The sequence below is a fragment of the Centruroides vittatus genome, unplaced genomic scaffold (genome assembly GCF_030686945.1).
Source record: "Centruroides vittatus isolate TY-2023 unplaced genomic scaffold, ASM3068694v2 contig_1540, whole genome shotgun sequence".
NCBI lineage: Eukaryota > Metazoa > Arthropoda > Arachnida > Scorpiones > Buthidae > Centruroides > Centruroides vittatus.
The window spans coordinates 26,496-39,105 of NW_027120954.1; the positions used below are offsets into that span (position 1 = coordinate 26,496).

A 12,610-nucleotide genomic window follows, 5' to 3' on the forward strand; every position below is an offset into this window, starting at 1 on the left:
TCAATCATATCATCTATGTTATTAGTAAATAATGTTTCTTTTTTAAATTTATGAAACAATTCGAGTAGTTTATATTTCTTTTTACTTTTCAAACTCATAATATCTTCCTCTTCAAGATCATCAAACTGTGTAAAATTCTCTTGTAATTTTTCATATTTTGGTTCATTAATATCTTTAGCACATATGTATAAAGCATCGAAACTAAGCTGATCATAAATTAGATTTAATAAGAGATTTGTTTTTCCACATCCTGACGGACCAACGATTAAGAGTCTGAATGGATGATTAGGTAATAATGGATTCTGATTAGGATCTTCGTATTCATCTGGTTCTGTATAATCTTTTATCTTAATCATTTATATGTTTAAAAATTTCAGCTTGAGCTAAATTTTTTAGCATAGTAAATGGATGAGAAGACAAAGAAAGCATTACTTACTTTAGCTAAGCAGAACAGAGCACTAAGAAAGAAGAATAAAGAACAATTATTAGGTAAAACAAGATATGAAGAAAGTCTTTCAGAGTTTCATAAACCAGTTACAGAGAAATTAGAGGTTCCTATAGAAGATGTTAGACAAGATTTAAAAGCTATTGAAGATGCTATTCATAATATAACAATTCCTTCTACTATTGATTCATCATTTCCTCAACTTCCTGATGCAGAATCAACTTTAGTCGAATCCCCACCAAAAAAGAAGTATAGATATACTGCTGAAAACTTAGATGAAGGATTAGATGTTTCCTATTTAGAGCAAAATAGTTTTATTCTTCCTTCACAATTAGTTAATAAACCTAACGAAATAGAAGAAATGCTCGAAAAAGCTGAAAGAAGAACGAAATCATTAGGTTCATTTAAAGCAAAAGTGAATAGAAAATTAAAGAAACCTATAGATGATTTTCAAAGAAAAGCATTAGAAGAGGAGTTAAATTTGTATCAGTCTGATTTAGATTTATTTAAACTTTATAGAGAAAAATTAAAAGTTTTAAAGTCTGCTTCACAATCATTTAAAATTAGTGGAGAAGGATTAGTTAGTGAATTAGAAAAATTAACTGATAAGCTGTTAGGTGGAGATAAAAAAGTACATAATAAAATTGTTGAAATTCTAGATCTATTATTAAACTCAGGAGAAATAACAGCCGATACGGTGAAAGAGTATTATTCAAAATTTTTATCTAATTAAATGAGTAATTATATTAAGACCAGAATCTATCTCAGTGAATCTCAAAAGAATAAATTGAAATCAGCCTTTAAGAATGATGAAGAAATAAATTTACAAATAGATAAATCTAAACCTCCTAATCATGATATGTTTTTAACAAAAACTCAAATAAAAAATATTAATGAAGGAAAGAGAATAAAAATAAGTAAAACACAATTAAAAAAGAATGGAGGTTTCTTACCATTTTTAATTCCAATTTTAACAACTTTAGCTACAGGAGCCTTATCAGGTGCAGCAGGATGGGGAGTTAAAAAAGCTTTAGATAAAGTAACTGGATCAGGATGTAATAAAAAAAGGCGGTCTCCTTCTTCCAAAAGGCCCTTTAGGTCCAATATGGCCAAATTTCAAATTAGGGGGGAAAGGAGTGATTCAGAATTGGGAATATCCAATGAGACGATAAATGATAATATAAAAAATGAAAAAGGTTTTAGAGGTGTGTTTACAATTGATCTATTACCGAAAACAATTAGAAAATTTGAAAACGGTATAATTAATTTAGATATTTCAACTGGAAATGGCACACACTGGGTTTGTTATTATAATGATCCCAAATATCCCTTCATTGAATTCTTTGATCCTTTTGGAGAATATAAGTTAAAAAATGTAAGATTGAAAAGAGAGATAATTCCGAAAGAAATCATAAAATATTTAAAAACATCTAAAAAAGAAATAAGATATAACTCTAGTTTTCTTCAGAATCCTACATCTGTTAGATGTGGTTACTATTGCATGAAATATATAGTAGAAAAAAATAAAGGTAAATCTCCCATTGAAGTTCTATACTCATTTACACAAGAACCGAGCGAGTTTAATGAGAATTTTGTTTTATATAAATGAAACTAATAGTCTTAGATTCGAAAAATGCTGATAAATCAGAAGACTTTACAATCGAGTTTAAAACTCCAATACCTGTAAATAATTCGAAATTAGCTCTGAAATCAATGTCTATGTGGGTTTCTTGGCATAATATCGATGAAAAATTTAATAACAACACCTTTAGATATTTTGATAAAACAAAGTGGTATGATGTAACGATAGAAAATGGAAATTACACTCTTCGAGAACTAAATAACTTTTTAGTAAAATTCTTTGGAATTACCTCCTATAAAGTTTGGAATTCATTTTGCAACAACGAGATTTATAATTCATTTAGAACCTGGATATAAAATTGATCTGAGTAAAGGAAAACTCCACGAGTTATTAGGTTTCGAACCAAAGATATATGAAGATGAAGAACAGAAAGGAAAATACATAGCAAATATTTCAAAAGGAATCGATGATATTCATATTCATTGCGATGTAATCAGTGGAGTAGAGTACAACGATTTCACGAGTGATATTCTTTATTCTTTCACACCGTCTCATCCACCTGGAAGTTTGATAAAAATTGAAGAGATTAATCCCATATTTGCTGACATCAATAGAAATCATTATATTTATAGAATTCGAATGTGGATAACTGATCAGGATGATAATTTAATTGACCTTAATAAACAGAGAGTTGTTTTTCGTTTAATTTTAGACTAAATAAATGAATTATAATAAACATAGACTGTTAGTTCGAAGTAAAAATATTATGGTGGAAATATATTTATCGATGCAATTAAAACGGCTGGTAAGAAGTTATTACAAATATTAGAAGTCAGGCTAAATCTGTTGTTGAGGATAAGACGAAGCAGTTTGTAAAAATAAACTTGAGAGTATTTTATCTAAAAAATCTCCAACTGTGGAAGATAGAGTAAGGAATATTATAACTAAGCAAAGATTATATGGAACAGGATTCAAGAAATTTTTATACTAATAAATGGAAAAAGATTTGGGATTTAACTCTTCCTAATTATTTCAACAATGAAATCGAAAGTTTTGAGTACAAACAGTATAGAGAAGATAAAGTTACTGTTGATGAAAAGGAATCAGCGAAATATGAATTTAATATTAAAGATGTAAATGATATGATTTTATATTCCAGTGGATATATCTGCCCAGAACTAAAAATTATAAAACAGGATGGTTCTTCGATTAGTAGTGATAACGTAACTTTGGTAAATACTGGAAATTTATTCTCGAGATCTGAATTACACATTGGCAAGACACTAATTGAAGAAATTGAATTACCCTCTTTAGTTCATCACATTAACGGTCTTATAAACTTTACAAAAGATTATTCTACTTCCGAAGCAACCAATATGCTGTTTTTCATTGACACCTCAGAATCACCAGATAAGCAAGTTTTGATATTTGATGGACCTGATGATCAGTCTCTCGGAACTAAAGAAAAAATGGATACCTTTCTAAAAGGATTAAAGAAAAATGCAAATTATAACGAAGGATTTACAGAAAGATGGATATTAACTAAAAACAGTAACAAGATCAAACTGTGGATACCAATTAAACAGATGTTTGGATTTTTCAATGACTTTAGGAAAATAATATCAAACATTGATGTTAGATTTGTGTTCTGGAGAAATTCAAATAATGATATGATCTATACCGATGTTATCAATCCGAATTATAAAGTTATAATATCTGATATTTCACTTTGGTTACCACATATTAAACTATACCCAGAACCTCAAGTTAATTTTAATAGTGTATCTCTAAATCCCTCATCTGATATAGAAATTAATTGGTGTTCTGTTAGATTAATTAAAAGTAATGTTCAAAATGGTTCTAGTGGAACAATAATTGTAAATACAACCACAGATGAAATCAGAAATATTTTTGTAATCCCACAATATCAAGAAAAAGAAAACGATCAGAATCAAAATAATATGATATTCGATAACTTAGATATGATGAGATGTTGGTTAAGAATTAATAATGATAAATATCCAACAGAAGATTATAATGTTAGCTTTAAACCGGGAGAATTAGATTATTCAAGATATTATTTTGATTTCTTAGCGGGAGGATTAAATACTAATAACACAGAGTCTGGTTGTTTAGTAAGTTATACAAACTATGGGAGACTGTATCCAATAATTCATTTCGATGTTTCTAATCACCCCTCTTATAATAATGTAGATAATTTGAAAGTTGAATTCTTTTGGCAATTGAGAGAAACACCTGCTAAACCGTATAGATTTTATTTCGTTTTAGTTGAAAAAAGAGAAGGAATTATGAATATGTACAACAGGACTTTTAAAACTATTAAAACTTTAAAGTAATTAAATGGCTTGGTTTCCTTTTGGTCATTATTATGATGAAGTAAAAGAAGGTCCTCCTGGTCCTCCAGGTAATGGTTTCAAATTAACGTATGATGGAAATTATGATATGCAAAATAAGATCTTAAAATATTGCGAACATCCAATAGATAAAAACGATGCTGCAACCAAGGAATATATTGATAATAAATTAAAAATAATCAATGAATTAAATAATGATTTTCAAACTTTTGCTAAAGAAAATGCTAATAAATTAAAAATATTAGAGGAAGATCACATAACGGATAAAACTAATTCAGAAAAAAATATTGATGAATTAAATTTAAACATTAATAATTTCATAATAGAAACGAGTAAAAAACTTCAGACATTGGATAGTAGATGTCTGAAAATGTATAATGGTGCATTCAATGCAAAAAATAAAAGAATTGGAAATGTCGATGATCCAGTGGAAGACAAAAATGTTGTGAATAAAAGATATTTAGAGAATAATACTTTAACAAAAAATAATGAGGATGCGTTTGATGCTAATAATAAAAAAATAACTAATTTAAAAAATCCAATTAATGACACGGATGCAGTTACAAAATCATATCTCGAAAATTATTTCAAAATTAACCATTCTTTCATCTTAAGAGGTTTTCTGTATTTACCTAAACCAGCTGATAATAAAGAATTTTATTTAACCTTAGGCGATCTTCCTATTGATGATAGTGATATAAATAATTATGATAGAAAATATGTGTTAGAATCTAATGGTTTCATTAGTAAGATTTATTTTACATGTAATTTTTCTTTATCTGTGGGTATATTTATCAATGGAAAATTAGCATTTATTTTTAAAAAGAGAAAAGAATACTACCCCTTTAGTCATAAATGAAACTATTCCATTCAGTATAAGAAGATATAATTGCAGTTAAAACTATAGGAAAATATCTGTCCAATGAAAAAGTCGTTCAAAAATCTTTAAGATATTCTATTTCATTATTTATAATTTATAATAGTGTTTTTCAACCTTCTTCAATATGCGACCCCCACAGCCATATTAAAACTATGTCAGTGATTTTGGAAACTACCGGTACGTACTTAATTTTTTTTCTGTTGAAATTTAGATATCGATCAAAAACACTGATTTATACTGATTAATTTTTTCCTTATATAAATGGAGACATTGAAGAAACTAAACAATATTGGTAAACTTCAAAATATTCCAACAAAGAAATTATATGAGTTGGAAATTAATTATGAATATCCAATTGATTATATTAAAACAATATACACTTGCTTTGGTGATAAAAATTTAGTAGTTCTTAGGGACAGAGAATTGAATAAATTTCAAGTTTTTCTTCCTGATCGATTCAATAAAAAATTAGAGAATAAAGATTTTGATGAGATGAGTAATTTTAAATTTGTATACAGGGGTATGAGAGATTGTGGGAATATGTATAAAGCTCATATTATTAAGTTTGTTTGACTTTTTTTTTGGTTAATGTTACCTATGGTAGCGAACTCGGCAACAGGGAAATTTTAGAGGGCGACAGGGAAATTCTAGACTGCGCTGGGGAAATTTTTTCCCGCTACATTCAAGATGGCGACGGGGAATTTGTCGGGATTTCGTTATCAATTAATGAAATTCCGTAGATGGCGCTTTGATCCGTAGAATCGCGATTGTGATCGGAAGTATGCAAATGTTTTCCTATGTGAGTGGAGTAGGCGTGTTGTCGTGCAAAAAGATTTTCTTTGAGTTCTTTGATTACTTTTGGAATTTCTCTATTTATAAGGTAATTAAATAATAATTTTAATTTACATTGTGAATTTAAGCGCTTGGAATAAATGTATTGACAAATTTGCGAAGCGTATTCGGCAATTCTTGAAATAGATTTTTCACAAGTTTGTCATGTCGAGTTGCGATTTGGAGTCAGACGAATTTTGGAAAGAGTGTACTGGGCAACGTTTTTATCAGTTAATAGAAGCAGAGTCTTCCGAATTAGGATTAGACGAAAGAATTGATGGCAGACCGAAATTTTTCGTAAAACTGGGCCTCCAACACACGGAGGAACTTTGCCAGAAATGTGGCCAAACATGCAAATCGAGTTATCGCAGCGACCGGAAATCATGCGTGATGCGTTGCCGAAAATGCTGGCAGAATAGTTCGTCTCTCTCGAAAGGAACGTTCAAAGGAAATGTGCGTCAATTATGGCATGGGAGAATCTTTTTGACATTCATGACGCGCACTATCTTGGTGTTAGAGGTGCACGACGAGTATTTCGGCAAAGTTTCCTCGGGGTGTTTCTGAAAAGGCAGGCATATCACTGATCGAATACATCCGGGTCACGGAAAATTACCTAGTTGGAAAGAACCAGAGACTATTCCGGCTGCTCCCGCCCATCTAATGTCAGCAACGAAAGACAACAAAAAGTGCAAAAGAAAACAACAAGACAAAGGTGAAAGAAAGAGAGAGAACAGTGTTAAGACGAAAAGAAGGAAAAAGAGCATTCGTCACGTAACCGGATAAGAGTCTATGTTCTGTCGACTCAGGAAACTCGTGGAAAAATGGGAAAAGCCTCAGAAACAAAGTAAGTTATCCCCGTAGTTTTTTAATTTTGTATTTTTTAGAATTGTAGGCGTTAGAGAACGTTAGGGTTAGGAAAGTAAATCTCTCCTTGCGGCGTCTACACGTACAGGTAGAAAGAAGAGAAATTCCCATGTTCCGCCGCGTGTAATGTAGGGGTGGGGAAAAAAATCCCTGTCGCCGTCTAGATTGTAGGGTAGAAAAATTTCCCTGTCACCGAGTTCGCTACCATAGGTAACATTAACCCTTTTTTTATATTTACTTTTTTTTAAGTTAATCACTTTAAATAAATAACACTAGTAATCAATTAAATGTCATTGGTTTTGATTTTTCTTTAAATTCATTGAATTTTAATTTTGATTTTGATTATATTCACTGAATTTTAGAAGCTTTAAAATTTGTGGGACAGAATGAACATTATTATACTACTAATAATACAAATGTTTTAATCCCAAGCATCACTTTGCTTATTTCCCCCAAACATATTTATGTAGCTAAAATTAGTTTTAACTAATGTTTAAAGTTAAAACTAGTTTTTATCTAAAATCAAAACATGTAGCAGCAAGTAAATTCGTAGTTTTTAACTAGAAAAAACAAGTTTTAACAATGACATCCAGTAAAAACTAGTTTCAACTAGTTAAAACGCGTCCTAACTAACAACTGGAACATTATTACACTATACATAAAAACTATAAAACCTGGAACATTATTACACTATACATAACAGATTGGAAAGTAAAACACGAAACGTCTTACATATAATTCAGTTGTAAATAATTTGCATAAATTAACAATACTAGTGTTTATTATACAATCATTTATTAAATCAATTTAATTTTTTTAGTGAACAGATGTGTAAAAAAACTTTAACGTATTATAAAAAATAATCATAATCATCTATTGCATTCACATACACTAGTTTTAGTAATTTTTATTCAGGATAAAAATGAGAACGTTATCAAAATAAGCGGATATCAGGATGGTATTCATAATTTAACTATAATAATGAAGGATAAGATTGCTTTCTATCTATTCCGATTGCAAACAGTGACATTAACACAGGACTTTATTTTGATGGATTAATAAATAATACTTATAAGACTACCAACTACTGTATTATAGTATAAAAGCACGCTATATTTATTATTTTGAATGTCCAAAACACAATAATTTTAACTATATATACAATAATTTAGAATGGTTTTTATGTACGACAATGAACAGAAATCTTTTATTTCCATATCGCTGACTATTGTTCGGAATTGAATACAATAGTTCGTATCAGAACAATAACTGTATTCTATTAATTCACGAAGTATAAAACAATTTCTTTTGTAAAATAAATTTTATGAATGGAAATGTTAAATGTATGAAAATGTCAATAATAATTAATTAAAGATGATATATTTTTAAGTCACGTATTAAATATATTTTTTATTTCAATGTCTAAGTGCATTAAAAATAAACGACTGACACAGTTTTAGTGAGTGTATGAGATATTTTTAACACATGTTGCTTTGTTGTAGTAATAAAATATGGATCATATTCCCTTAAAGATACCAGACGCTTTCATGGATAAAGTCTGAGTTTCAATGCTTCAAATTTGTTATTACCTTAACTCCAATTTAAAATTTCTGAAGTTTACTTTTTTTTTTTAAAGTTAGAAATCAATTGTCGATAAACTTCAAACTTCCTTCTTAAAATGATAATGTGTAACTTTTTTGGCAAGAGTTAGAATTGTGTGAGCCACCCACTGTCATGAAATTTTATTAAAAATCTTTTAATATTACTAATTATTAAAAATGTCAAAACACTTAAGTTTAAGGGTAGAGATGAGTTTCATTGAAAAGATTGTAAATGCCACTAAAAATTCGAATAAATCTGACCATATAAAAAAAGGATTTAAATTAAAAAATATATTTAACAAAATGTAAGTATGATCAAATTATATTCTTTAGAAGTAATCATAATTAAAATACTCCTGTTCAGCGATGTGAAAGGAATTTAGTAGCTCAAATAAAACTAACTTTAAAATTGTGACAGTTCAGGACATTCGGAAATAATAGTACCAAATTTCGTCACTAAGACAGTTTTGTTTCGGCATACAACGAAACAGCAAGTACAGTACATTTGTGGGAACTGTTAGAGTATGAAACAACTTACTACAACACTTTGTGAACGTGCAGCCCAATTTTATTACTTCCAAACATTATGCGAAAGCTTGGCAAATTTGTAAAGCGAACCATAAAGGCCTTGCAATCAATTTTCGAGAGTCTACAAAAGTGTTGGCAGCATGGTCTTCTAGCCTAATATAAACCGTATTATCAGAAAGATAATATGCATTATTAAACAATGCATTTGTATGAAAAAAATAATAAGGGGTCATAACTCGGCACGTATTATTTTTCGGTATTTTAATTTTCTGTAAGTTTATTCTTTGCATAATTCCGGTTGCAAGGTTATAGATGACGTACGTAAGCTGCAACGGAACCTATTTCAAAAAATTCGAATAGCCTGTTCGTTTTTTGCTTTTGTACTAAGAGTTCGATTTTTGTTTGTTTTTTTTTTTCTTGAGAAAGTTCATTGAATATGAACGAAAGCGTTTGGGAGTAATAAAATTGGGCTGCACGTTCACAAGGTGTTGTAGTAAGTTATTTAACCCCTCCCTCTCCCCACGGAAGAAATTTCCGAAAATCCCTATTTTTTATGTGCATTCTTATGGCATACCCTAATATAACGCCTCTCTTTTATCTCCCCACCACTCGACCTTTCACCAGAAAAATTTAATAGCACCAGTGTCCCTCATACACAAGCTGCGATGCCCAATTTCATTTAATTATCTTCATCCGATCCTGAGATATTAAACGCAATAGATGCCAATACACACACATAACTATATATCCACGGTATTATTTGCCGTATGTTTTATTACTTTTTTTGGATTCAGGAAACTTCAAAATTTGAGTCTTTTAAAATATCCACGTTTTCAGAATGCTAAGATTTGCAAAAACTCAGGATGTCAATTTTTACGCAATTTCAACATTTTTTGTTATATATAAATAACAGATTAGAAAGTAAAACACGAAATGTCTTACATATAATTTAGTTGTAAATAATTTGCATAAATTAACAATACTAGTGTTTATTATGCAATCATTTATTAAATCTATTTAATTTTTTAGTGAACAGATGTGCAAAAATATTTTAACGTATTATAAAAAATAATCATAATCGTCTACTGCATTCACATACATTAGTTTTAGTAATTTTTATTCAGGATAAAAATGAAAACGTTATCAAAATAAGCAGATATCAGGATGGTATTCATAATTTAACTATTATATTGAAGGAGAAGATTGCCTTCTATCTATTCCGATTGCAAACAGTGACATTAACACAGGACTCTATTTTGATGGCATAATAAATAATTATTATAAGACTACCAACTACTGTATTATAGTATAAAAGCACGCTATATTTATTATTTTGAATGTCACAAAACACAATAATTCTAACTTTATATACAATAATTTAGAATGGTTTTTATGTACGACAATGAACGAAAATATTTTATTTCCATATCGCTGACTATTGTTTGGAATTGAATACAATAGTTCGTATCAGAACAATAACTGTATTCTATTAATTCACAAAGTATAGAACAATTTCTTTTGCAAAATAAATTTTATGAATGGAAATGTTGACTGTATGAAAATCTCAATAATAATTAATTAAAGATGATATATTTTTAAGTCACGTATTCAATATAGTTTTTATTTCAATCTCGAAATGCATTAAAAATAAACGACTGACCCAGTTTTAGTGAGTGTATGAGATATTTTTAACACATGTTGCTTTGTTGTAGTAATGAAATATGGATCATATTCCCTTAAAGATACCAGACGCTTTTAGGGATAAAGTCTGAGTTTCAATGCTTCAAATTTGTTATTACCTTAACTCCAACTTAAAATTTCTGAAGTTTACTTTTTTTTTTTTTTTTTTTTTAAAGTTAGAAATCAATTGTCGATAAACTTCAAACTTCCTTCTTAAGGTGATAATGTGTAACTTTTCTGGCAAGAGTTAGAATTGTGTGAGCCACCCAGTGTCATGAAATTTTATTAAAAATCTTTTAATATTACTAATTATTAGAAATGTCAAAACGCTTAAGTTTAAGGGTAGAGATGAGTTTCATTGAAAAGATTGACACATGATCCCTTTCCATATCTTCGACCTTTAACCACAAAAATGTAATATTATTAATCCCCATTCACACAAACTACCCTGCAAAATTTCGGAATTTTTTAATAATACCAGAAAATTTATTAATTAAAGATGAAGCTAATATTACACAATACTCTGACATTTTATCAGAGAGACATTAAAAACAATTTTCACTTCTTGCGATTAATGATAAAATATTTGATACATTAGCTGAGATTTTATTATAACAATTAAAATTAGAAAAGTTATGGAAAAACATTAAGTTCCAGTAAAAGCATCTTCCAAACGTTTTTTTCACAATACGAAATTAGATAATGTAGTGTGAGAAAGAAATCTTCTGGCATACAAGTCCTTTAAAATAATGGTCCAGCATACACCAGGTTTGATCAGACTGTATATGCATGTCCACGAGTAGAATATAATATACTTGCAAATAATTAAATGTATGTATACAAATCATATGTAGAAGCTATAAAATGACTGGAGAACACAGTATTCATAGGCTTGTGTAAAAATACTCATTACATATTTTATATATTTTAAGGAAATAACTTACTGTATATTGACTTCTCGGTTAGAGAAATTTCTGAATTAATTAATTAATTTCATATTGGAATTAAGATAAACAGTTTTGTTTATAATAAACTTTTGAAAGAATTGTAAAATAACAAAACATATGAATTGCTTACTGTTCGAAATTAGATGATAATTTTATTCAGAACAATAACATATGTTTAATTCTAAAATACTTTTATATTAAATATATGGTTATTTTATTGATTTTAATCTTTGAAAGTAGAAAGTAATTACTCTTCACTGGAAAAATATAACGTCACGTAAGATATATACATATTGAAACGCGATTGTTATACATATAATTCTTTTTAGCTGAACATTCGTAGAAGAAATGACGTTTCGAGGAGGTTAATTATTAAATTCACTTCTTTTAATAATTAGCAGTAGCATTTTAAAATACATTCGTAAATTTTTTAACGAATATATGTTTAATTGAATACAATAGATATTATTATGTTTCGGACATTGTTATATATAAAAGAGGGAAAGTATGGCAATTGGTCAAAAACTCACCCCCAACAGAATTTTTACATTTTTGGACTCAGGGAACTTTAAAATGACAAAAAATGCAAAATGATATGGCAGATTTTTCTGTTTGTATAAATGTTAGTAGGCCAGTTTGTGTGCGGGCACGATTTTGTTTACCCTCTTTGAAGCTTAATAATTCCTGTGCTTTTCGTTGAACATTTCTGAAATTTTTCAGAAAAGTTTGCTTATTAGGAAAATTGATACTGTTAAAATTTTGTGGTTAAAATTCGAAAGAGATGGGAAATAAAGGGGTCCTGTTTATCTCCAGTAGGGTCAGATTTAATGAAGGTTTTACTCGTTATCAGCATTTAGATTTTTTTTTTTTTTTTTTT

At 28.8% G+C, this 12,610-nt stretch overlaps 3 protein-coding genes across 3 annotated transcripts in view; all 3 read left to right on the top strand.

Annotated features, from left to right (window-relative positions):
• The first annotated feature begins 371 nt into the window (after window positions 1-371).
• On the top strand, window positions 372-2,840 carry LOC136968770 (uncharacterized). The gene is made up of 2 exons (XM_067262803.1): window positions 372-1,516; window positions 1,892-2,840. The coding sequence occupies exon 1, from the start codon at window positions 405-407 to the stop codon at window positions 1,176-1,178; it is 774 nt and encodes a 257-aa protein (XP_067118904.1). The 5' UTR covers window positions 372-404; the 3' UTR covers window positions 1,179-1,516; window positions 1,892-2,840.
• Window positions 2,841-2,986: 146 nt separating this feature from the next.
• Window positions 2,987-5,214, top strand: LOC136968771 (uncharacterized). Its single transcript, XM_067262804.1, has 2 exons — window positions 2,987-3,333; window positions 3,400-5,214. Exons 1-2 carry the CDS (start codon window positions 2,987-2,989, stop codon window positions 4,382-4,384), a joined length of 1,332 nt encoding a protein of 443 aa, XP_067118905.1. The 3' UTR covers window positions 4,385-5,214.
• Window positions 5,215-5,543: 329 nt separating this feature from the next.
• LOC136968773 (glutamate receptor U1-like) overlaps window positions 5,544-12,610 on the top strand; it is a 43,891-nt gene continuing 36,824 nt past the window's right edge. The window contains exon 1 of the mRNA XM_067262806.1: window positions 5,544-5,778. Coding sequence (XP_067118907.1) covers window positions 5,544-5,778 — 235 coding nt within the window. The remainder of the gene's footprint in view (window positions 5,779-12,610) is intronic.